This window comes from Adiantum capillus-veneris, chromosome 14, assembly GCF_014529385.1.
Source record: "Adiantum capillus-veneris isolate H3 chromosome 14, ASM1452938v2, whole genome shotgun sequence".
NCBI lineage: Eukaryota > Viridiplantae > Streptophyta > Polypodiopsida > Polypodiales > Pteridaceae > Adiantum > Adiantum capillus-veneris.
This window is the reverse complement of record NC_140944.1, coordinates 65,276,956-65,304,353: the sequence shown is the minus strand read 5'-3', so window position 1 is coordinate 65,304,353 and position 27,398 is coordinate 65,276,956. Positions and strand designations below refer to the sequence as shown.

Sequence of the window (27,398 nt, the reverse complement as noted above, 5' to 3'; positions counted from 1 at the left end):
AGACGTTGGAAGAGCTGCCTCTGGACTACGAAGCTTCTACCAGATCAAGTGTTACGGATGCCACTGGCTTACCGCCTTCACTAACGAAGTTTTCTGGTATCGCATATCAAGCGATGGCCAATGGTGATGCTCATGGGAATCAGAATGCCACATTCATGAGCTCGCCGAAGACCACCAAATCTAGAAAATCGGGTCTGTCTGAGATGCCATCGTCTGTCAACAATCCCTACACCGCTGATGTAAATGGATTTGGAGACGCAGGAGTTGCTTATCCATCCATTTTTACATAATAGTATACCATCGTGAAGCTTCTGCTGATTAAATTAAGTCTTCAATCAAAACAACTTGGCGGGGCACTTCTTGGGGGTGCTTCCTCCGGGATGAGGCTAGACTGATTTTGATGTATATTTTGTGGAAGACCGAGGCTGTGGCCTCCTGATTATTTTAAGCAGTGTTAACCCTTTGTGAGCTATAATATGCTCTGGGGTCCCTACAGCCTACACATGGTGACTTGGCAGGGTTGTAATGAAGCACAGAGGAGAGGATCATACTTCCTGTTCATGTCCATGCCATTTGTATTCATTCTTTACATAATTCTTTTTGCTAGATGACCTAGCGTCCTCTCCAAGGGGTGTATATGCCGAATGGAGGTATTATGAGTATTTTTCAGTACCCATTTCCTTTTAACATCAGTCTTTGCTTGTATATTTTTTGTGCTGAATGCAAAAAAACTTGCTGATGTAGGGTGGACTTTTTTACTTCAATAGTAAGGATGACAAGATTTGAAGCATTAGTTTCTCATTTGATTTTGGTATAAACTTGCAGTCTCAGTTTTGCTTGAAATAATAAAGGGACTGTTATTGTTGGACATTTGTTCCAGATGAATATTGCGCATAGACTAAATGGTGCAGCTAACAGCTAGCATGGCGCTGAACAAAAATTTTCTGGATCTTTGTGTTCAATGCTAGTATCTATGTCTTGTTATGTAGACAGCAATGAGCGTGGGGCTAGCCGAAGCAGGCACTGCCAATCATGACTTTGTGATAATTCGGCATGGATGGAAAGTTGAAACAGATTGCTTGAAATGGTTTAGCTGGACAAGCAATGTGAGCATTGGTGGAGATAAATTATGCGTTGAGCTGAAAATGGCCGTGGCTGTTTATTTGGGCAGTAATCTCTCTTTTTGGTCGAACTGGGGATGGAAGAATCACTCGGATAGGGAAAACTCTAATACATGCCACTCTGCGCCACCCTTGCTGCCGCCGCTCTGCTTGCTGCCTCACACCGCCGCCGTTGCCGCGCATGGTTGTCCATGCAACCTAATTCTTCCCACCCCTTAGCACTGCCTCACTAGTCTCACTAGATTGTCATTGATTCCTAGTGAGCTAATAGCTTGTCTTAACACCACCTGCACCTACCAGTGATGCCCTACCTAGAGGAACTCACATACTTTGTCAGATACTCACTCAGGCTCCAAGGCATGGGGAAAATGTAGTCAATCGTTTGTACCTCCTAGCAGTTCTTTGCCCCTGCCCGCACCAATGCATTGCCATCAAGAAGTCTTCACTTGTCGATTTCCTCTAGACCAGAGAACTTTGGAGTCCCCCACTATGCTTCGAAAGCAAATTCGAGATGTGACCCCATCGAACAAAGATTTAATCAAATCTTGATACTTACGTGCATCATACCATGGCATTTTTTGAACTGAGGTGAGTACATATAGGGGGTTGTCAATCGAGGTCAGTGTGAGCAGTGGTTGCCAATAGAGGTTAGTGCCTAGATTGTCAACATGGTGACCGTACTTGATAGGTCTAAGCTATGGTGACATCTCACACATTGGTTAGAGAGTTCTAAAGGCAGAGAATGAGAAAGAGGAATTAATGAGAGATGCTTAAGGTGCTTTTCAACCTCTTGTTTGGAGGGACAAACACCACATAGGCATTCTATGCTCTTTTGCTACTCTCCTAGAGCCATCGCTCTACCACAACAAAAACACATGGAATGAATGCAATCAATTCAAATCATGTGACGTGCATGTACTCTGCTCTTTTACGCCTATAAATTGGAACATATGAGTAAACGGAAACAGAAAGCTAAGAAATTAATTAGTGATGGAGACCTTCATCCAAAATGCCTTATCCTTAATCGAGTCTTTTTCACTTGTCAAGATATTATGTTCACAAAAGATGCTTTATATACCTAAGGTCACATTTGGAGGATGTTTGATGCTTTATATACATAAGGTTTCATTTATGTTCGTCTGCTTAAGTTCTTTAGGGAGGCTTGTGATTCATTCTTTAATCTTACACTTATTATTTGGAATTCATACTAGGAGTGGGATCTCCTTAAGAGCTCATTTGACATAGTATAATACCACTATTGAAATCCCAAGGAAACATTACACATCAATAGGTTTGTAGTAGCCGCTCCCACATGGCAGCCCAAATAGTCAATGGTCCATTGTGCATATCTATTGCAACTGTGTAGCTTGTAATGTATACTTATCACTACGTAATGCTTGCCAAGTAAAGGCTTGTCACCTAATAAACATGACTCCATTAGTTTTGTTGTGCAAAATTTTGTGTGGCCTTGGATGTTTGGGAAGTTGGTATAGAGGATGCATTGAAGCACTTTTTTTAATCGTAGTGTGCTTGAAAAGCAAGACGTGTTTTGTCATGGAAAGTAAATCACGACAAGATTGAACGAGTGGGTTAGTTATACAAGAGATGGAAAAGGAAAGAATATGGAGGTGTTACCAAGATATAGAGGTATCACTTATTGCTATACTTGTTCACTAAGTAATATTACTTTGGGTCATGTGTGCTCTTCCTTCATCTCCAAGCTTCGTGCGTACATTCTTGCAACCCTAAATCCAACAATTGATATCATGTATGCTTTGCCATCTTAAACAGTGTCCCCAATACCGCTTTGGCTCAAAGAAAGCTCCAGGTGATCAATTGTAGGGTGAGATAACCTTCAAGTGAGCTCCCTATATTAAAAGAAAAATGTTGCTTGCTCCAAGGACACCCATTGTGGGCTTATAAGATTGAACATGTTCTTGTTTCAAGGGACGTATGAAATATTCTACAATATCATTGTTTAAGATACACTGTTGTGGATACAAGGTCTAGCTAGTGCAAGTTTTAGCACTTCTATTGCTATTGCTAGAGTTATGCTTTTGATAGAGATGCATAGGCACACAATGATTGTGCTTTTTAGTAAGCATTCTGCTCCTCCATAGATTCACTTAGCAAGAACAAAAAGAAAGTCATCTAATATTATAACTTCTTAGTGCAGAGGTCACAATGAGCCAAGTGCTTAGCAGTGTAAAGAGTTAGACCAAGATTTTGTAGGAGGAAGACGGTATGTATGTATTTCTTGTGAAGGTTATAGATCTCAAAGAGCAAATGATTACCATCGATACGATCATTTTCCAGAGTTCCATTATGTACAAAATTCTAGAATGCAAAGTTAAAATCAAATTCATATCTTTAATTGAGACTTGTGACGCAAAGCTAACCTACTACTCTAAAGTTTTATACTCTTATCCCTTTGTCCTGAAAGAGGTGCAGTCTTTGACAAATAGTGATAAGATTCATATCTTCAATTGAGACTTGTGACACAAAGCTAACCTGCTACTCTAAAGTTTTATACTCTTATCCCTATGTTTTGAAAGAGGTGTAGTCTTTGACAAATAGTGATAAGAAGCGTTCTATTCATCAAGCTTTTGTGCTTGTAGAAGAGGAATAATAATTTTCCACCTTCAATGCTTCTTCTTTCGCTAACAATCCTGTATAGTGATAAATACAAGAAAAAGCTAAAATGAAATTATTAGAAGCAATTGATAATCTCATTGAGCAATTTCCAAAGGTAAAGGCTAAAAGAGGCTTGTAAAAAAGAGGCAAATGTGCCAATTGCGGATGTTTTTCCATTGTAGAGCCTGCTTCAATTGCGAATGTTTCTTCCATTGTAGATCTTGCTTCTATTGTGGCTTGATACAAAATAGCATAATGTACAATGTCTCATTCATGATGTACATGTGACATTGATTATTCTCATATATGGTACTTTGATAATGGTGCTACAAAGCACACTATGTCTTATCATGATATGTTCACTTCTTTTGAGGCTATCTCCATAAACAATACTATCACTGGTGCCAAAAGAAGCTCTTATTCACAAAATGGAGTCAGTTAAATTAGGCTTACTACTACAAGTGGTAGCTATTTCACCCTAGCTGATGCCCTATTATGTGTCTAACTAGAGAAGAAATAATCATCTGTCTCTCCCCTTGCAAAAGGTGATCTTGGTTATGAATTTTTAAATAACACATGCTTTTCACGTTCTCATTTCAAGTGGTGTGACTGTGCCATTGGATACTTTGTTTTGTGGGCTTTATAAACTCGATGCATATGAAAAATCACACATACGGTTTCTGATTGAAAGGATGTTGCGCATGAAAATTTTTGCTGTATATTTTGGTCATGTGAATTTTTCCATTTTGTAGTGTTTCCCTTCTCAAGGCACCAACTAGACATGTAGGTGAATTCGTATTTGAGGAAAAGTGCAGCATTCTAAATTTGTAAGGTAAGATGTCATCTGGGTTACTCACATATTGTAGCTTGCCCATTTGTTATCACTGCATACTCCATCTTTTGATAACCATTACCTTTTGGCAACCATTTGTACTTCATGAATTTCATGGATCATTATTGAAGGCATACATGGGTATATCTGTTACCATATACATGTGGTAGTGATGTGTGTGAACACACTAGGACCTCTGGGGCATTTTTTCCCTCTTTAGGAGGTTTTTTCCCCCGTGCATTGTATATACGTCCATCACTCTAGGGCTATCTATCTTTTCCATTGCACACTAAGTAACACACTCTCTGTTGTGTGCCTTGAGCTTCCTTTGTCTTCTCCAAGCTGTGTGTGTTTCTCTGCGACCCTAATTCCAACAATTGGTATCAGAGCAAGTTACGTCCTCCCGAGCTTAGCCGCCAACTGCTCCAGCACGTGCCTGCTCACTTTCTCCAATTACAGTGAGGTTTGGCAAGCGTTTAGGCTCATTTCGGCCTCCGTTTCCACTCCAGGCAGGTCTGCACATGCAATTTCGTCATTTTGTGCAGAATTTCTATCAGTGCCGTTTTTTGCATAACAGGTGCTTTACAGTCTTCTACGGTTCGTGGTATATAGCAAGTGTTGTTCCCGCTCCGTTTCTCTCCTATTTTCGAGGAATCTCAAATCTTGAGCAAGATTTTCCCTAAAACGAGCAAGAGTGGCCAAGGCACACTATACAAAACAAAAACCAAAGAAGATTTTTTAGGTGACTTCAAGCACCAAAAAAAGAACAAGATTACACCTAATTTTAATGGTAAAACGATCACAAAATTTTGACAAAAAAGGCCCCTTAGACAAGGGTTTGGTAGAATGTTTTCTTTGATGGGCTAGAACAATTGGAACCCATACAATGGCATGTTGATATTCCTCTTGTGGATATAACTTTCCTATTCCTCCCTCCCTACATGTGGGACCACGAGACTTACACTAAAAGAGTAAGGTTGTTGCCACTCGAACAAATCTCATAAATAAGGAGAGTCAGGGAGCTTGAGCTTCTCTTCACTTTTCCTTCTTCTTCTTCCCCTCTCTCTTGCTCTACCTCAAGTTATTGTGGGTTGATGCACGATAACATACTATGAATTTTAAGTTACTCTAGAGAAAACGGTGGAAACTTGAAAAGAATTCTATTATTGCAATGAGGCTATTCTTTTGAGAAAATCCACATCATGGTATATAGTAAAGTTTGGTCACATCATCATAGGTAGCCTTCTATCGGGGGGCCCAAGCATCAGTTCTTAGCACCCCATAAGGGTAGCTGGGAGGTTTGTTGTGCTACAACAAACAACATTGTGCCACATTGAGACAACTGTGTTGGCTAGGAAAGGTAAATCTCAGGGTCCCTAATCATTGACAAATTTGGTTTTGAAGGAATAGGAAACTCAAAATAGATGAGGCAAGAAGGTATAAACAAAACCCTTCAAAAAATCTCTTTGAAAGAGATGCAAACTCTTTCACATATGGGCAGGGACCAGTGCTCGAAAAAAAACTTTGTTATGAAAACTTTGTCCTCACTCTCTCTCAATCTCTTAAAAAAAAGTCTTTGAAAGAGCTCCCGCCAGCGTGGACGGGTAGATGCAGCAAAAGGAGACCTCCGGAGAGGTGCAACTACTAAATCACACTTCTCTCTCTCCTGGTCGGCTAGATCTTTAAGGTCCCTTGGGATAGTTTTTTACGATGTCAAAACTCTCTTCTTCTTCTTCTTTTTCCCTTCGGAAACAACATGAAAGACATAGTAACAATATCGGCAGCAATAACCAATATTCAAAGAAGGAGATGGGGGAAAATTGCAAAATGCTAACCCTTGTATGCTTGCAATAGTCATGCTTTCAAGAGTAAAGCAAAAACTATATCTCATTACACGAGCTCAAAGGTCCAAGGTTTCTATTTAAGTACTATCGAGTCACAACTCTTGGCTAAATCTTGCTATGCCGCTCACTACTTGGACTTCTCGGTGGCCTCAGTCCCTATGCCAAGCGCTCTTCCCTCCTTGCAATTTTTTGCTCTCTAATAGCTTGAATAGGGGGGCAAGGTTTCAGGGAAAACAAGATGGTGTCATAATGGAGGATTTGGTGACCCTAATGGTTGTCCCATTTTGGACAAATCTGCGATCTGAACTTATTCCAAGCACCCCACAATGATTTCATGAAATCGGATCCCTTGGGGGTGATGTTCATATGACCAAAAACATTTGTGACCCATGGCAGTTTTTGCCAAGTCTTGTCTACCTCTAATGCGAAGGAGTTACATTTCCTAAACAACAAACAAGCTAAGTGCAATTTGATAACAAGGCCAATAGTGAGGGTCTAAAATGGCCTCCCTATACACGTGGGACTCAAGGATAGTAAATAGCAAAGCTACACAAAATAAATAGAGAAGGCACATCTTATATATCTATGTTAAAATGAGAGGATATGTTGTGATGTGGCAGCAACTCCCTCCAAGAGGTGCACCCAGCTCTCGACAGCCACCACAGAGGTGGAATTGAGTGAGGAGCCAACATGGAATTCAGTGAGCAGTGCTTGGGCAGCGATCGCGTCAAACCGTGGGCAAAAAGACCACTACCTCAACACTCACAAATGGCTTGCCACTTGGGCATTGGCATACATTGGCAAGCTTTCTTGAGGTAATCTTTCTTAAATTACAGGCGTGCACATGGTAGTCAAGAGTGAACCCCTGCAGCCCAAGAGCTCGGATGCTTCAAATTCCTCCAACCCCCTTTGCTCCCTTGAGGATCTCCTCAAGCGATTGATGCTCCAGTCCATGGCTTGCAAACGCTCAAGCCACTCAAGTTATAAGGAATGAAGCCTAACACAACTTTCTCCATGTTGCTTTTTTCTTAGATGCGGCCGATAAAGCCTGCCACGACGCCCAAGACGTCCATGATGAATATGGCCAGCACTACAAAAAGCGCGCCAACAATCACATTGCAGCCATGGCCATTATCTGAGCCGCTCAGCTCAGTGCCATGGATTGGCAGTCGACGCCAGGTGCGTCAAGTTAGCAATGGCCGCTTGCCAAGTCCATTGATTGCTTGTCAAGTTAGCAATGGCCCTGAGCCTGATTACTAAAAAGAGTGTGTGAGTGTGTGTTTGTGTGTGTGTGTGTGTGATAAAGCCCGCAGTTCCACCTACGCCCTCAGCCAGGTCGACAGCAAGCAATCAGGAGAGAGTGGAAGTGATCAAGCCTGTAGTTTCGCCTAAGTCCTTAGCCAGCTCCCTTTCTCTAACAACATCGTGGGTTGTACTACTGATGGAACTGCTCAGCCAGGTCGACAGCAACTAGGTCATGACTCATCACGCTACTTGATCAGTGCCCACTCTCATGAAACCAAGATCATCTCTGAATGATCCTCACAAAACCCAATGAGAGAGACCAAATGTCTATGTCGAAGCTTCGACAAAAGCTCGATCTCTGTTTGAAACTCAGTTACACCTTGCTCTGAGGTAGGGTTCCCTCTCTTCACTGCAACACTCGTCCCATCCTCCAATACCCCCTTGTAAACCTTCCCAAAACCTCCTACTTCGACCACACACCCTTCATCAAAATTGTTCGTCATCTCCAAGATCTCAGAGAAGGTGAAGTATCTGCAGTTGTTGGATGGCATAGATGAGACATAGCTGCCCGTGCCACTCTTTCGAGAAGTTGTCGAAAGCTTGCTTACAATAGAGTGTGAGTTGCCTCCATGAGAAGGAAGCAGCAGCCATGAGGGAGAACGGCCTCCACCGCTCTTCTTCCTTTTCCGGCAAAAGCATAACAGGATAATGCAGAGAGCAGCTAAAGCAGCTACCGAGCCCGCAGCTCCTCCTACAATTGCCACAAACTTTTTGCTTGATGTCCCTATTGAAGGAGATGAAATATTCAATGGGGGCACAGTAAGCGGAGGCGGGCGTGGCCCCTGAAGATTGCCAGCAGAATCATTCATTTTGAAGATCTCCAAGCCATTCAAGATTGCATTGTAGTAAGCAGGTCGTGAGATGATGTTAGGGTGAAGCTCCACTGTGATGAAGGGCGCATCAGTCGACTGAAATGGCATGGCAAAATCAAGAACAGAAGCAACGAACGGTCCTCCTGCTTCCCCCGCCACATCATATGGTGATAGAGTTGCTAGCTGACTGTTTATGAAGATGTCAAAAACCCTCATGTTGCTCTTAGTGTACTGAATCTCACAAAAATGAAACCGCATGTAGTAGGTAAAGTTAGGGTCGACAGAGAAATCCATGTGAGATTGAACTGCATGTTGACATCATTGTAATTTGTCATGAAGCGGGCCAACGTATACACACCTTCTGGTGTGGTGAAGTTGTTGAGAGTGCCATAAGAAATAGCATGAGGTACAGATGTGGCAACACCTTGTTGAGCTCCAAAAATGTGGGCTTCATCTGTTGCCCAAAGGCGCCCGAGAGCATCATTACTCTCAACAATGGCCTGTCCGCCGACATTGAGTCGAAACATTGTCTCTAGCGCTGTCCCAGGCACTGGAAATGGAATCACAACATCCAGATTCACTGCATTCAAGCTATTCACATACATATCCTCAGGCATGGACAAGATCTCTATGCCATTCACCATAGCATATGCGTTTGGACTACTGCCGGGAATGAAATTCAGTGTCAAGAAATTCTCCGTCACATTCACAGAAAACTCCTTGAATATAAAGCCAAGATTCAGCGCTGACATGACATAAGACAGGCTAACATTTTGCATGAGAGTGTAGGTATCTGTTTCCACTGTCAGGATGGCATCTGAGATGCTGTATGTCAAAAAATCGAAGGGGTAGAAGTACAGTCGTATCCAATGGCGGCCGGGGCTGACAGGGAAGGAGTATGTAGCCGGACTGGTGAAGATACGTGCCGATGAAAAGGGAACAGAGTCCGGAAGGTTGATGTTTTGGCTTGATGAGGATGCATTGATGTCCTTGCCTATATTCAAGTTCAGATAAGGGTTACCTGATGCAGCGTTGGGAGCATCCCCTGTCCACAAGCGGCCCTGCGTCTCCTCCCTCTCTCTCTCTCTCTCTTCAAAAAGAAACTCTCTGAAAGAGTGCGCGCCGGCGCACGTTCTTTCAGAGAGTTTCTTTTTGACTAAGAGAGAGACTCGGGAGTCGGGTGAGAGAGAGAGAGAGAGAGAGGTCCCAAGTGGTAATGAGAAAACCGCCATGATGCTATCAGGCAGCAGGCTGTTGGCGATGCAGACGACAGAGGGCAAATAAATAAATGTCATAGTGGACATGAGGGTAAAAAATCTTATGATGGTGCAGCTGTGATGCTTGCTTCGAGATCCGGTGCGATGCATCGTCCGACCCGCAGTGGTGCATTGCTAAAGAATCGGTGACGGTCACGGCCACCAATCTGTGTGCTCCCAACAATGCCTTGCCCAACAATGCGGGCGGCTGGTGCAACCCACCTCTCGAGCACTTTGACATGGCGCAGCCAGCGTTTGAGAAGATTGGAGTGTACAGGATCGTGCCTGTGGAGTACCGCCAGCCAAGAAGGGTAGCATCCACTTCACCATGAATGGTCACGCCTACTTCAATTTGGTGCTCAGTACAAATGTGGGAGGAGTCGGTGATGTGCACTCCGTCTCCGTGAAGGGCTCGCGCACGGAAGCCATGACTGGAAATTGGGGCCAGAATTGGCAGAGCAATGTGCGGTTGGACGGCCATAGCCTCTCCTTTCAGGTCACCACCGGCGACGGCTGCACCCTCACCTCCTACGACGTGGCGCCCACGGATGGCACTTCGGCCAAACCTTCAGCGGTGAGCAATTCTAGCTTCAATATTTGGTCGCCCAAATCAGTAGGCTAGCTACTTCATTTTGGATTGGGAGCACAATAATATTCTACACTACACTCTATTATATATACTGTGGACCTGTGCTAACATCTCCATCTTGCGAGCTGAGGTTGCACCCAATTATGTTTACCCAAGGGCTGCCTGCAAGCCAGATTGTTCAATGTGATAAAGCCATCCCTCCAAGCAGACAACTCAATGTTGAGGGAAAGGCATTGGGAAATATTGCCACTAGTGCAAGTCATGGTTTGATGAGCCTTTGGCTTCAGACACACTCCTTGTCCAGCTCTGTTGATAACCTATTTGAAAATTTGAATAGGCAAGCATTTCGGAACAATTTGCAGATAAACATAAACATCTCTCATGACCGATTCAACGCAGAATATGGTGTCCGCAAGAGTTGGTTAATGTGACGTAGCTCCAAGGAGATGCAACAACATTGCAGCGGAAAACTAAAACATTTCCAGCGCTAGAGACAATGTTTCGACTCTGGAGAAAACTAAAACATTGTCTCTAGCGCTGTCCCGGACACTGGAGAAAACTAAAACATTTTTTAATGTTGTGAAAAGGCACAACATGCTACTCTCTATTTTCCATCAATATCCCACTTTTTATCTTACAATTCTTAAAAAATCTCTCTTTTTTGGATATAGGATATGAAAATTGTTTATTGATATAGTTTAGAAACTTTGTAGATGTATGAGCATTGTTGAATTGCATAAGATTTATTATTAGAATTTGAATTTAAAATATAGTGTTGATTGTTGTTGTGGATCATGACATGGTTTGCATACTTGTAAAATAACTTTGCTACTCGATTAGGTTTCTCATTGCTCGACAAATCTTGCATTAAAATTGTAGTTTTGATTGTTGTTGTGGATCATGACATGGTTTTCATACTTGTATAATAACTTTGCTACTCGTTCAGGTTTCTCATTGCTCGAGAAATCTTGCTCGGGTTACGATAAGACTCCCTATTTTCGAGCAGTTTTCACATCAGGTGCATCATTTACCATGGCTGACAACAACACAAATGTCTTCGAGATGTTTGCTGCTGAGGACAGGTTGGATGGGGACAATTACCCTGTGTGGGTTTATATGATGCAACACGTTCTTGTGTCAAAAGGGCATCTGGAATATTGTGCAGGGCATTGATGTACACCCTGGTTCTGAGGATGTAGGCAATGTTGAGGATGTTGCAGGTCTTGCTGCAAGGATTACTACTATTAGAGTTGTTTTGCCTATGGCAAAACAAGCTCGTTGGGATGTAAAGGATGTGCACGCTCATGCATTGATTGCGTTGTCTGTGAAGCGCACCATTGTTCCTCACATCCGTTCAAAAAAATCTGCAAAACAGGCTTGGGATATTCTGGCTGGTCTTTATGCAAGTCGCAATGAGGCTAAAATTGCTTTGCTGCGTAAAGAGCTGGAGTCAAAGATTATGCATGAGAAAGATGATATGGACACTTTCCTTGCTAGTGTCAAGGATATCAATTAGCAACTTATTTCTGCAGGTGAAGTCATTTCATACAGTTCCCTTGTGCAGACTGTTCTTGATGCCTTACCAAATTCTTACCAGACTTTTGCTTGTACTTGGAGATTTATGACTCAAGGAAATCCAGAATTTGTCAAGTTTGATGCATTATGCACATTGCTGTTGCAAGAGTCACTTTCTAGAAAAAACATGACTAGACAGCATGCAGTTGAACAGGCTTTTATTGTTTCTCAAAGAAAGGGTCATAACAGCAATGCAACCACTTCTTATGGTTCTGCTGCGAGTGACAAAACATCTGTTCCCAATGCTTCTGCTGGCAGCACATCGTCTAGCAATTTTGGTGGTAAGGGCAAAAAGAAGATGCGTTGCCATTATTGTAAAGCTAATGATCACTTAATCAAGCAGTGTCCTAAGTTAAAGACCAAATATGCTAAGAAGAAAGAGGGTGGTTCCACTGCAAATGCTGGTTCCACTACAAATGTAGCCATTGTTGAGTCTTCTCTAAAAGGAGATTGTAATGCTGATGTTGATGCAGAATGGGCTTTTAGTGCAGAGTACACTTACAATCCTGTTGTCCATGATGCATGCATGTTAGTTACTGCAGATTCACTTGTTTGGTATTTCGATGGTGGTGCTACAAATCACATTACCTCACATCGTGAATTGTTCACCTCTCTCGAGTCTATCCCTCATGGGAATTTAGTCACTTGTGCCAATAATGCCTCTTAGCCGGTTCATGGAGTTGGAAAGATTGTGCTTACTGCTGCTAATGGTAGTTCTTTCACACTTTTTGATGCACTTTATGTACCTGGGATCAAGAAGAATCCTTTGTCTGTATTTGCACTTGCTAGACTTGGACTTGTAGTCAAATTTGTGGATGACAGATGTGCAGTTCATGATCTCAATTTTGGTGATGAAAATCATTGCATCTGGGCTTTACCGTGGGCTGTATAAGCTCACTTTGTATGACAAGTGTGGGTAAAATTTTGCAAATGCAGTTGCAGATTCAAGGGCTATTTCAGATGCAAAACTTTGGCATGCATGTTTTGGTCATCTGAATTTTGTCAGTTTGCTGCGTTTGCAGAAATCTGATATGGTTGCTTCTTTGCCGCCTCTTGAAGCACCTGTCAAACATGTTTGTGAAGGCTGTATTTTGGGTAAGATGCAGCGTTCTAAGTGTCCAAAGGATGGTTTAGTTTCGGCCACATGCAGGTTGCATCTTGTGCATATTGATGTTTGTGGGCCCATGCAAACTCCGTCCTTGGGCAATTACCTTTACTTCATGATGATTACTCCAGGCATGCATGGGTATTTCCACTTAAAGCAAAGTCCAAAGTTTTTATGTGCTTCAAACAATTTCTGGCTATGGCTGAAAATGTCTCGAAATGTACTATGGGCACCCTCCGTTCCGATCGAGGGGGGGAGTATATGTCTCATGAATTCAATGCATTTCTGGCTAGCCATGGGATAAAACACCAATGTACAGTGCCTTATACACCTCAACAAAATGGTGTTGCTGAAAGAAAAAACAGGTCACTTACAGAAATGGCACGATGTATGGTCAAAAGTCAAACTTTGCCGCATTTTTTTTTGTCTTGAGGCCATCATGTGTGCCACTTATGTACTAAACAGGTGCCCTACAAATGCTTTGCAATCTATTACTCCATATGAAGCATGGCATGATAGAAAGCCTTCTCTTGAGCACATGCGTGTTTTTGGCTGTTTGGCATATGCTTTGCTGCCACAAACACCGCCCAAAAAATTGGATGATAAGGCTGTCAAATGTATTTTTGTTGGTTATGGTGCTGAAAGCAAAGGTTACAGGTTGTATCATCCGCAAACAAAACGTATTCTGGTTTCACGGGATGTAGTGTTTGTGGAAGATTCTATTCAGCCCTTGCTGTCATGTACTAGAGACAATAATGTAAGCTCATGACACTCTGTTGCCTCTTTTCAGTAGTAGAAATAAGAATGTAAGTTCCAATGAGGCAAATGTAAAGCCTATGGGGGTTTCTGAAAATGTTACAGATCAGCCTATTACTGATGCAGATGTACATGATGTTCTTGATGAGGAAAGGGCTGAAAATGAGCAGGCTAGAGGTATGCCAAAATGACTGGTGCATACATTGCGTGATAGTAAATTGGATGCACCTTTGTCTAGTCGTACTCCTTCAGGCTCTCGCCATGCATCTTATGCATCAGATTGTTATGCTTTGGTTGTGTCTAGCTTACGTGATGTTGAGGAGCCTCTATCTTTTGATGAAGCAAAAAATTCAAAAAATTGGATGGCTGCCATGCAATCAGAATATAATGCACTTATAGAAAATGACACATGGACTTTATGTTAACTGCCTCCTAGCAAAAAGGGCATTGGTACGAAGTGGGTTTACAAATTGAAATGCAAGCCAGATGGTAAGAGCGATCGCCGTAAGGCTCGACTTGTTGCAAAGGGCTATGCACAGCAAAAAGGCATAGATTATGAAGAGACCTTTGCTCCCACTTATCGTATGACTACTGTGCATTTTCTCTGTGCATTGGCAGCTCATTTTGGTTGGGATGTACATCAATCATACATTGTTACTGCTTTCTTGAATGGTGACATATTTGAGGAAGTTTATGTAACGCAACCTCACGGTTTTGTCAAGAAAGGACAAGAGGACAAAGTGTGCAAATGTAACAAGGCTTTGTATGAGTTGAAGCAATCTCCTCGTGCTTGGTATGAGAAAGCTGACACTCATATGGTCAAACAAGGCTTTCGTAGCAGTCCAACAGAGAGCACATTGTATGTAAAGCGTGAGGGTGATGTACTTCTCATTGTGGTTCTTTATGTAGATGATTTGCTGATTGCTGGACCAAATGAGAGATATATTGCTGAATTTAAGGCTAATTTGAATGCTACTTTCAAGATGAAAGATTTGGGGTTGTTGCATCATTATTGGGCATACAATTTAAGCAGTGTGACGGTGGTATTGCCTTGTGTCAGAAAAGTTACATAGAGACATTGCTATGTAAGTTTGGACTTGAGGATTGCAAACCTATTGCCACTCCCATGGAAACATGTTTGAAGTTGAGTCTACACGATGCTCGCGATCCTGCTGATGTCACTCCTTACCAAACTATTGTTGTCTGCCTTATTGTATGAAACACGAGGCCAGATATTCAGTTTGCAGTCTCACAGGTCAGCAGATTTATGAATAGCCCAGGGTCTAAGCATTGGCAGGCTATCAAGAGGAGTTTTTGCTACCTTAGTGGCACTTTACATCTTGGCTTGTTTTATCCCAAGGGGGGATCGTTGCCGCCAGGTTTACATGCTTTTTCGGGGACTCAGATTGGGCTGGTTGTTTTGACACTCGAGTGTCCACAAGTGGTTTTTGTTTCATGCTTGGCAGTTCATGTATATCATGGTTGATCAAGAAGCAACCTATTGTGGCCACTTTAAGTTGTGAGGCTGGGTACAGGGCAATCTTCACAGCTACGGTTGAGTGTGTATAGCTCAGACGCCTTATGGCTGCTTTGGGTGTTGGACAGGACACTGCCAACACTATCTACACTGACAGTAAGAGCGCATTGGCAGTTGCGAGGAACCCAGTTTTTCATGCTCGCACAAAGCACATTGAGGTGCATTACCACTATGTCAGGAAGAGGCTCTCAGTAGGAGAGATCAGCTTAGCTTATGTGCCACCACAGGACAACCTTGCAGATCTTTTCACAAAGGCATTGTCTCGTGAGAAGTTGAAGGTTTTCACAAAGCTTTGGGCTTACTCCCCTTTGTGGACTGATCATGTCCTCAAGGCATGGAACTTCCCTTTATTCATGTGCCAGCTCTCATTCACCGCATCACTCCAGGGGGGATTTGTTACCATATACACGTGGTAGTGATGTGTGTGAACACACTAGGACCGCCGGGGCATTTTTTCCCTCTTTAGGAGGTTTTTTCCCCCGTGCATTGTATATACGCCCATCACTCTAGGGCTATCTATCTTTTCCATTGCACACTAAGTAACACACTCTCTATTGTGTGCCTTTAGCTTCCTTTGTCTTCTCCAAGCTGTGTGTGTTTCTTTGCAACCCTAATTCCAACAATATCCGCTTAAAGAAAAAGTTTACAATGTTATGTGCTTTTACAATTTTTTGTTTATGGCTGAAAATATATGGGCTTTCTCTATAAGTACTCTCATTGTTTGCTCAAGGGGCAAACACATGCCAAAAGAGTTCAATGCACTTTCTAGTCGTTGGATAGAATATTAGTGTATAGTGTTGTGATCGCTCAACAAAATGGCATTGTCAAAAGAAAACGCGTCACTTATGAAGATGAAATGATGTATGGTCAAAATCCAAGCTATGCTTTAGTGCATGGAACAACAATGCAGAAGATTGGATGATAGTTCTACGATATGTTTCCTTGTTGGCTATTTGAAGGCAAGGGCTATAGACTGTGTAATCTACAACCAAAGTAGAAAAGATGAGTCTTTGTAGAAGATGCTCTATAGGGACCATTATCATGTACTGTTGTCACTCTTTCAATGTGGTGAACAAGCACATATAGAGAATTACGAGATAGGAAATCAACCTACTTAAGTTTCAAACAATGTCACCTGTCGTCTTATTGCTATCGTGAACTTACTTATTGCTTTGTTAATATGAAGAATGTGACTTGGTCTTTGTGTGGTTTGCCCCTTGGCAAAAAGGAAACTGGCACTATATAAGTTGATAATTTAGAATGTAAGATGAGTTGTAGTATTGATTGCTACGCGGTTAGACTTGTGACAAGAGGTTATGCTTAAGGAAAATGCATAGATTTTGATGAGAATTTTACTCCCACGTGTTGTCTGACTACTATCAGTCATGGTATTTGTGCATTGGAAACTCTTGATGGTTGGAATATGCGTCATTGGATATAAAGCCAATTTTTTTGAATTGTGATATGCATAAGGAAGTGTACAAAGGCAACCTTAGGTGGGAGGAAAATAAAGCGTGCAGGTGAAAAAGATTTGTAAGGTTTGAGGTAATTTCGATGGTGCTTTTTGTATGAGTAGATATATGCTTATTTTGCTAAATAGTAAATTGAGAGCACTTTGTATGTACAATATGCAAGTGTACTTCTAATCTTTGCTTTGTGCGTCGTGATATGCTTGCTCACTAGACTAAATGAAACTAATTTACTGATTTTAAAGATATTTTGAATGCTTCTTTTGAGATGTAAATTTTTGAACTCTTACATCTTTATTTGGGCATACGATTTCGGCACTTTGATGGAGGTAGTAATTGTGTTAGACAAATTTTTGAACTCTTACATCATTATTTGGGCATACGATTTCGGCACTTTGATGGAGGTAGTAATTGTGTTAGACAAAGTATACACGGATAGATTTAGCATTGAGGTATGCATGACTATACGTATGGAGATACGCTTGAAGTTAACTCTTCATGATGTTGGAGATTACTTGTATCTCACTCTCTATTAGGAGGCTATTGGCTACCTTATTTATGTATACATCACACGACCAAATTGCTAGAATTTCCATATGCAACCTCACACGTGAGTAGATTCATACAAAGCCTATAAGCATTGATAGGCTACTTAACATATATTATGCTACTTTCAAGAAATCGGAGGGTTTTTGCAAGCTAGAACATTTCCAAGAATTTTAAACACATTTTCTTTAATCTTATGTGCATTCCCACTAAATTTATGGCCGCAAGATTTGCAGGTAAACCTCAATGACATCTTTCCAACTATCAATTCATCTACATAGCTCCAGTCATATCCTTTCACCATTGAAAAGATATTTGTGAGTACCAATAAAACTATCTATCAAATTCATAGCCCAAATTAGCTTCAATATATATCAATCATTGCTATCCTATTTGAAAATCAAATCATTACCATTTAGTACAAGCATGACCGGTAATAATTCTATTATTTTTAAAATTTTAAATCTATATTCTTGAGTTTTATTTCATAACATATTGTTATTTAATCTTAAACTTGCACTCTACACATGAAGAGGAATCACCTAATTTAGAGTCTATACAGCCTTCAAGTGTGGCTAAACTCAACACATGACAAGCAATTTTCAATCTCTTAAACCTAGTTAAAGGACCTCCTAGTATATATGGTGTTTAGCATGCATAAATAGTAAAGAAAGTAAAAGCATACAAGGAATAAAATGTGGAATTCTACTATTATATCCCGAATGGATGGTTAGAATATCGCATATGCTTTGTAGGATATCCATATGCTAACTTTCATTGTTGATTGCTTACTAGTGTAAGTACTATGGTGGATAAAAACCAATGTGGCATCCATTTATTCCTCAAAAATTCATCACCTTCAGTAATTAAGGCTAAAAAGCACCCATGTGAACTATCACATTAGCACATCGTATGGTATGATCATGCCATGTCATCACTTTGAGACAAATCCTCCTCAAAGTGTTGCAATGAGCATGAGCTAGCACTCAGTATAGGGACGTGCCAAGCCCTACAAAAAGAAAATAACCCAAAAATGGGAGTAATCCAAAAGCATTTCAGAAAGCTTCAAATTCCCAAGAGGTGGTGCCTTTGTGAAAATTTTTGCAGGGTTGACTAAAATAGGCACATACGCTAGTAATTAATCTCTAATGTAGAGTCTCTCCCTAACTTAGTGGCACTACATCCCAATGTTCTTGGTGCACGCATTAAAAATTGGTTACTGACAACTACTTATGCACTTTTTCAATGAAAATACTAGTGGAAGACTCCATTGCAGCACCCAAATCAGTCCACGAGGTGTTGAGCAAATTACACTCAACTCTAGTTGTGAAAGGTTGTGTAGTGAGGTTCACAACTAGAGGTGGCCCCACCGTGTTTCTTCTTTCAAGACTACAATATGCACGACTTACCACACTTGAGAAAAATACAACTTGAAGACATGTACGTGTCATGGAAATTAGCACAATAAGCATTTTGAAAAATATGTAGTTTGATAAAAATTATCTCCGCTTGGGATAAAACAAACCAAGATGTATAATGGGGGTTCAAGGCAAAGAGAATACTTGATGAAGGAAAAAAAAACCAATCCAAAAGTGATGAATTTGAAGAGTGCACATGCGTGGATGCGTGAATGCAGTGTTGTGTAAGGATGGAGAGCACAGTGTGGGTGAAGCACAGAGAGTGAGTTATCCTCTCTCACTCCTTGTTCTATATTCAAGTAAAGAATAAGTGAATTAGTAATGATGGGTTAGTAACGGACGTCCAATCACCTGTCTTGAACACTAACAATCTCCCTTGAAGTCCAACATGGCCCAATTGGCCTATGTATGTATAACATGTGCAACCGTGAAGCAATCTAGTGGATTCACCTTACCCCCATCATTTGAATGCAATGTGTAAACTGCTTTGAAGCTAGACTCTTTGTGATGGCATCTATAGGCTTGTCATCCATATGAACCTTGACTATCTCGATGCGCTTGTTAACCAGTATGCCAATATCACATGATACCTGACCTCTATGTGTTTCAACTTGGAGTGAAACACGGGGTTTTTTGTTAATGCAATAGCACTCTGACTATCACAATGAAGCATTGGAGCATGATGAATGCCGAGGTCTCTCACTATACAAGCTAACCATACAACTTCCTTGCGAGCACTAGAAACCGCAACATACTCTACCTCTATGGTGGAAAAAGTAAAATCTTACAGACATGATCTCCATGACACGACTGCTTTAGCAAATAACTTATACATAGCTAGATGTGGATCTTTGATTATACAACCTGCATAGTCCGCATATATATAACCCACTATGGATGCAACATTGCTTCCAAAACATAAATACTTTCTTGTTGTACCCTCAAGGTATCTCAATGTCGCCTCCCCCCCCCCGCCCCCCCCCCGCCCTGCCCCCCTCCCCATATTAAAACATTGCAAGACCTTGTGGATATGCATTTCGTGAGATAACTCTAGTATTGCACATTTTCTATCCCTCTTGATAAGCATACCAAGAAAGTGACTTGCATCTCCCAAATCTTTCATAGTAAACTGCGTGCTAAGGTAATTCTTCAAGATGGAAATTTCTTCTTTAGACTTCCTAGCAATGAGCACATCATCGACATAAAGGATCAAGATGATAAGTGAACCATCATTCAACTTTTGCGTCTACAAGGAGTGATCTTCATGGATCCGTACATAACCTTGGGATTGTATGTACTTGTCAAAGTTTTTGCATCACTACCTTGAGCCTTGCTTTAGGCCATACAATGCCTTATGTAGTTACCCACCAGTTTGGCCCTCCTAGGCTTTTCAGGTTTAATTTTAAAACCCTCAGGCTATTTCACGTAAATGTCTTCTTCTATATCTCCATGAAGGAAATCCGTCTTCACATCCATCTGAATAAGTTCCATATCCTCAATGGCTACTAGTCCAAGCCCAAGAAGCAATTTAGTCATCTTGGCTACTGGAGAGAAAATCTTATCAAAGTCCATGCCTTTCTTCTGCTTGAATCTCTTATTAACCAATCTAGCCTTATACTTAGGCTCAAGATCTTCTTCTGTGTATTTCTTCTTATACACCCATTTGCAAGGCAAGGTTTGTTTTCCCTCTAGAAACCCTATCAATTCCCAAATCTCATTTGCCACAATTCTATTATACTACACCTCCATTGCTTTTGTTCCCACTTCACGATATCTTCCATTTGAATAGTCTTTTGGTAGAAGGTAGGCTCGTATACAGTCAGTGACTAAAAATGGTATAACCCTGGCTGAAAATGCTCAGGGACATGAGAGAATCACGTAGATCTCCTCACTCTAGACTCTACTCTCTCTAGACTCTACTCTCTCTAGAGCATTACTAGTGGTAGAAACGTCACTAGTAGACTGAGCTATTTGTTTGATCTTAATTGAGACTACGTCGCCAAATTTGACCTTGTGATACTCAGCCGGCTATCTATGCATCTTTGACTCATTGAAGATAGCTTGCGAGTTGCAAATGACTTTTCTAGATTCTGAGTGCTAGAGGATAGCCAATCTCTCCATCTGCACCATATCCAAGGAAGATGCATTTGGGTGATTTGGGGTCTAGCTTCTTGCCTGGATCTTTAGGAACATGTGAGAATGCCTCACATCCAAATACACATAATTAGTCGTATTTTGGCTTCTTGCCAATCCACATCTCCTGCAATATCTTATAGTTCAATGGCATGCTAGGCGATCAAACGATGATGTAAATTGTTATCATGATAGCCTCTCCCCAAAAATTTGGAGGTAAGTTCGCCATAGAAAACGTGGCTATGAATCTCTCTTGGATTGTCTTGTTCATACGTTCAACAACTCTGTTATGAGGAGGTGTGTATAGTGTAGTAAACTATCATCTAATGCCTCTTTTGCTATAATTTTTAAAAAAATTAGTGGAGATATACTCTCCCCCATTGTCAATATGCAAATCCTTCAACTTCTTGCCTGATTGGTCCTCTACCATTGCAAGGAATTTCTAAAAGGTAGCAAAGACTTTGTCTTTCCTCCTTAAGAGATAGACCCACACCTTCCTGGTAGAATCATCTTTGAATGTTAGGAAATATAATGCCCCCCTTAGAGATTTATGTGACATAGGCTCACCTAGATCACTATGTACTAAGTTTAGAGGCTTCCCTAACTCTATGGCAAAGTGGTAATCCTAATCTATTTGCCATAAATGCAATGCCCACACATGTTAAAATCAAGATAGTCGAAGACAAATAAGTAGCCCAAGTGCTGAAGTTGTTTCATTCCTTTGTGACTCATATGGCCAAGCCGGCTATGTTACAACTCAGTAGAAGGCAGCTCCGCAACATAAATGGAATTCTCTTTCATAGAAGAGACATACAAAGAGTACAATGAGCCAAACTTTTGTCCCTTCAAAATAACCAAGTTTCCCTCTTGTGAATCATCCAAGAACCGTATAGCCCAAATTATCAAGCTGTCTGGCTGACATTAAGCTCTTAGTCAACTTTGGCACATGTCCTCACACTTGAAGCTTAAACTCAATGTCATTACACATACATAACTTCACATCTCCAATGCCACAAATTTCAAGCTGATACGAATCACCTAGCTTGACCGAACCATGCATAGGAGCATAACTGGAGAACCATTCCCTATGGGGAGTAACATGGAAACTCACACATGAGTGAATGATCCAATTTTGCATATAATACTCATCAAGAGCCAGAAATGCATTTGGACTCAAGCCAATAGTGAATATCAAGACATCTGACAATTACAGCACGTCAAGAACAACCTCAGCTAGTGGAGACAACTAGATTGAGCTCCTTGATCTTCACAATCAAACTTGACATTAGCTTTACGCTTTTCACTTTGCAAAATGCATCAATATTTTTTCAAATGGACTTTCTTGGGGCAATGATAGTATTCAAGTTGAAGTGAGCTTCCCTCTTTCATATTCAAACACACGAGATTTTTTATAAGAAAAACCTTATTTGAGGCACTCTTGTCATCCGAGGTTGAGCATAATGACTCCCATAAATCCTTTACAGTACGCTTATCCATAACCATAACTAGTTTTTCTTGATTGCTTCACTGTGTATATGGTAAGAAGTAAAAAAGTGGTAGTGATGTGGATTTTACCGCATGGCATAGCTTGTGATGATGGCTCCATAGCATATCTCATCGAAGCTTTCGCCAAAAGCTCTATGACCTCGCATCACAAATGAGATTTGACATTAAAAGATGTATGAAGGTATAAATTCACACATTATGATAAAGATAGAGAGAGATGCATTTCGTGTATTGCGATGCTTGTGCCAAAAAAAACCATACATATGTATGGTGTGGAGTTGGCACCGTTCTCCACATTTATAATAATACCGTAGGGAACGCCCTTCCCCCGCCACTTTTATCCCCTCCAGTGTTGAAGGGGGACTTATGCTTCTTCACTAGTGTTGTTTTTTATCGTAAAAATACTACAGTTGTACAAGAAAGAATTCATTACCGATGTTTTATAAAGACATGTATCATTCCACATTGCCATGTGATGGTGTATTATCCATGTGTCCCTTTGTTGGTTAGAACAAAAATTCTTCAACAACTTGAGGTGCATTATCACTATGTGAGAGAGAGACTCTTAGTAGGAGAGATTAGCTTGGCTTATGGGCTGACACATGACAACCTTGCAGAACTTTTCGCAAAGGCATTGCCTCATGAGAAGTTTGAAGCTTTTTGCAAAGCTTTGGGCTTACTCCCCTTTGTGGATTGATCATGTCCTCAGAGCATGGCACTTCCCTATAGACTATGTGCCAGCTCCCGTTCTCCGCGTATCACTTCTAGTGGGGATTTGTTACCATATATGAGGTAGTGATGTGTGGGAACACACTTAGGACCATTGGGGAATTTTTCCCTCACTAGGAGGTTTTTCCCCCCGTGTTTTGTATATACACCCATCATTCTACTTATCTTTTTGGTATGTACTAAGCAATATACTCTCTGTTGTGTGCCTTGAGCTTCTTCATTTTCTCCAAGTTATGTGTGTTTCCTACAACCCTATTTCCAACAATGATAACGCATCTTCTTCTTGCCTTTTTCACCAGAATTCCCAGACGAGTTGTTTCTAGTAGAAGAACTAGACATAGGTGACGTACTACTCATAGAAGAACCTTGAGAAGTGATTGAATTACTAGTACCACTTCCTCTTTGAGCAGCAACAAAAGCCTATTAAAATGCACGTTGTTTAGTCTTGTCCTTTCTTAAAAGTGACTCCCATAATAGCAATGTGCATAATGCATCAAACTTGACAGCTTGAGGGTTTCCTTGGGTCATATGTCTCCAAGTACTAGCAAAATTCTAGTAAGAGTCTGCAATGCATTGAGGACAGTCTGTACAATTGAGTTGTCAGAAAATAACTTCACTTGTAGAAATGAGTTGCGAATCCCGCTAGAATATCCCAAGCCTGTTTTGCTTATTTTGTTGAGTGAATGTGAGGAGTAATAGTGCACTTCACACATAATGCAATGAAATTGGTCTATGGTAATCCTGGTGAGTATTCCTTTTTTGGCCAAATAAGGCATGCTTCCTGCACACGCACACTCGATGAGAGAAATTTCTCACATAGTTTTGAACTTAAAATATGATTTTCAAAAAGGAAATGGGATAGCCCATCTACCACACTTGGTTTATATAAAGCCCATTCTATTTTAGATTCTTATCCCCACACACACACACACACACACACACACACACACACCTATGAGAAGAGAGCATCTTGACATCTTGTAACCAATCCCAAGAGATCTCAAAGATATATCCGACAAGTTTTGAACTTAAGAACTACTATTTAAGAGGGAAATGGGATAACCAATCTATTATTTATTAATGATAGAAAGAGACACACACACACACACACACACACACACCCATGAGAAAACATCCCAAGAGATCTCAAAGCTCTATGTGAAGATTCTTGAACGAAAGACCTCTTATTCAAGAAGGATATGGGATGAAAAACCAGGTTAGTCCATCTCTCTCTCTCTCTCTCTCTCTCTCTCTCTCTCTCTCTCTCTCTCTCTCTCTCTCTCTCTCTCTCTCTCTGGCACACACATACCCATGAGTTTTCTTTTAAAAACATCATAGGTCAATCCCAAGAGACCCCAAAGATCCATTGAACGAGTCTTGAACTTAAGATCTGCAATTTAAGCTAATCAATCTTCCACATTTAGGCTATAATAAGTTAGAATGTTATTTCATTTTCTCTTTGTTCTCTCTCTCTCTCTCTCTCTCTCTCTCACACACACACACACACACACACACCTCGGATTTGTTTTCCTATGGAAACTAAGGCTTAATATGAGTGGTTTGAATATCATAAGGGTGATTTTTGTCTACCAGAGAAGTAGTACCACAAATCGCCTTTACACACTTCCACTAGACCACTACGCTGGCATACAGCCTTGCATGGCAGGTATTGAAGCAAGGCTATATCAAAGAAGGTGACCCTACCACCTCTCCCACGTCGCCCCTTGCTCCCACCACCCTACTCTGCGTGAAAAAAAACACCCCCCGCCTACTTTTTCAAAAATGGAAGCTCTACAAATCTATATAAAGGTTGCAGTGTGGGATGTTGAGAGCTTAAGTTTGCAGGACTTTGTGATTGGGCCATACCTCCCTCACCATTTCAATATGGAGCTCCCCAATCAGTGTCTGGGCTTTCATCATAGGATTACTTCCCTGTAGAATTTCTTGCCTTAAGCTGTGGTGGGCATCGATAACAAGTGTCCTTCATTAATGACACTTGCCTTCCACTTCTAACTCCTTTTTTGTTGCTGGTTGTGATGGTGGCAGGTAACATTTGAAGGACTTACCATATCTCATATGCAAGTGGTGTAACGGGATTGTTTTTTCTTCCTTGATTGTACATTGCCCAAGTTACATGATAAATATACAATTGCTGGATTTTTTTATAGATGATTGGCTGTTTTTTTGCTCTGATGGTTGAATTCCTCCTATACACATGGGTACTATATGGATCTTGGGTCACGGGGGGGGGTGTCACCTAATAATTATGTGACTATCACGTGAGTGTAGCAGAAGGGGTTATTAAATTTTATTTTTTCTCACATTTTCACATACAGAAGGGTATCATAAAATGGAATTTGAAAAAAAATTACAAATTAAATAGAAAAAGGGTGTATTTTATTCATAAAAAAATCACAAATAAGGAGTTTTATAAATAGTCCTTGAATGCACGTGATAGAAAAAATTTATACATAGTAACCCTCCCTGAGATATGGAAGAGGCATGAGTACAAGGGTGGACAATGCTCATCATTCAACGAACTTGTGAACTATCCAATATTAAACAACTTTGACATGTGGCGCATGTGGGGCTTTGCATAGGAATTGAAGGCATTGACGTGAATTGTAGGCCTATAGTTGAGTGCCATGTGGATGGGCTCATAGGCTTGTTTCCAAGACACTGCTCCTAGAGGAAAACGTATCACACCCAACTTGAAGTCAAAATTTTTGAAAATGCTTGGAATCTTGCTTATGTGTTCTCTGATTTGCTAAAGAGTTTACCATTACATTTTAGGCCTTGGCTGTCTCTAATGCCTCAAGAAGCCCCCAAAAGTAATTTTATAAAATAGAGCATTTAGATAAATTCTATAAAATGTTAACCTTGGTATCGTCTCATCATGACCAATTCGATGCAATCATCATCCCCCCCCCCCCCCCCCCCCCCCTCCTGCGTGTCTCCTCGCTCGCCTTCTGCTCGCTCACTCTACTCCTCTGCGAGGGCCTCTTGTGCACATGCTACCTCCAACCCTGCAATGAAGACACCCCTCTCCCCTTTGCAAACTTGCACAACGCACCCTCACCAAGGCATGGCTCAATGAAGAGAGCAACGCATGGTCTCCCTGACCAACACCCTGCACACCTTGCGTACACCACCTTCCCTCTCTCGCATGTTCGTGCAACAGCTTGATCCAGAGCAAGCATATATATATATAAGAGCGAGAAGTCGTAAGCAGCCGCTCATTGACCGTGCGAGAGAGAGAGAGAGAGAGAGAGAGAGAGAGATTTTATTATTGTCCTCGGAGGTCAAATATGACCTATGGGACCAAAATTACATTTGATGTAGTATGTGTATGGCTGAGTGACTCTCGATGCTCCAAAATTGTGGTGATGAGAGTCGCAATGGAGAGCCCACACTTTGGCTGGGAGAGGAAAGTGTGTAGGTCTAAGTTATGGCTAAAAATGTGAGAGAAGCAAGTTCGGATGTGACCAAAAGCTGAGCACTCTAGTAGTGTGTGGTACTCAGACTCTCGAACTTGCAGTGAGCATAATGTGCACAGTTGATTTGACTCTTCTCCATTGCCCCAATGCCCTATCTCGCATCGAACGAAATGGGAGCTAAGCCGAATGGCTGCGATAGTGCGTATCGCCGTCAAGGGGATAGGCTCAAGCATGTAAGTGTGAGTACGGTTTCCTCTTTCAACGAAGAACATGGTTTTGTAGTTGGGGGCAATATAGGTGGTGTAATGTATGAAGCGTGACCCACTGGATTTCTCTCAAGCCGTAATACATTGGCGTTGTAGAAAGCTTCATTCACTTGCGAGTCAATTGAAGCATCATGTAGAAAGTGTAATGCATCCCATCTCCCAAACCACTTCTTTATGTCTTGCATCCATCCCGTGCTCAAGATCTTGCTTTTATCCGTCTTTTGAACTTTTTTGCTTGCTTCCCATGCAATTGTAAGAAGTCGATGTGAGGGGTTTTGACGCATCTTTATCATGTACTCCACAACCTTTTCCATGCCCATAACGTCATCCCGACTCAAGAAGTAGAGCATGTATGGTGTTTGTGGCATGTGGTTCTCTCTCTCTCTCTCTCTCTCTTCTTACCTCGTCGCCATGTGCCACCCAACTCTGACCACCACTCTCCGGTCTCCTTTGGATTTTTTAAAAGCATCTACACATTTGCCTTTTCAAGGACTTTTCTAAAATCGTACCCTAGGTCACCTTAAAAAA

At 41.3% G+C, this 27,398-nt stretch overlaps 1 protein-coding gene and 2 pseudogenes across 1 annotated transcript in view; 2 read left to right on the top strand and 1 right to left on the bottom strand.

The window, feature by feature from the left end:
• Nucleotides 1-790, top strand: part of LOC147442520 (dynamin-related protein 3A-like) — a 77,319-nt gene extending 76,529 nt beyond the window's left edge. The window contains exon 20 of the mRNA XM_086528677.1: nucleotides 3-790. Within this exon, the coding sequence (XP_086384803.1) occupies nucleotides 3-290 (288 nt within the window). The 3' untranslated portion in view covers nucleotides 291-790. The remainder of the gene's footprint in view (nucleotides 1-2) is intronic.
• Nucleotides 791-5,981: 5,191 nt separating this feature from the next.
• Nucleotides 5,982-9,780, bottom strand: LOC147442519 (receptor-like protein kinase FERONIA; annotated as a pseudogene).
• LOC147442518 (expansin-A10 pseudogene) lies at nucleotides 9,779-10,392 on the top strand (annotated as a pseudogene).
• Nucleotides 10,393-27,398: the final 17,006 nt, after the last annotated feature.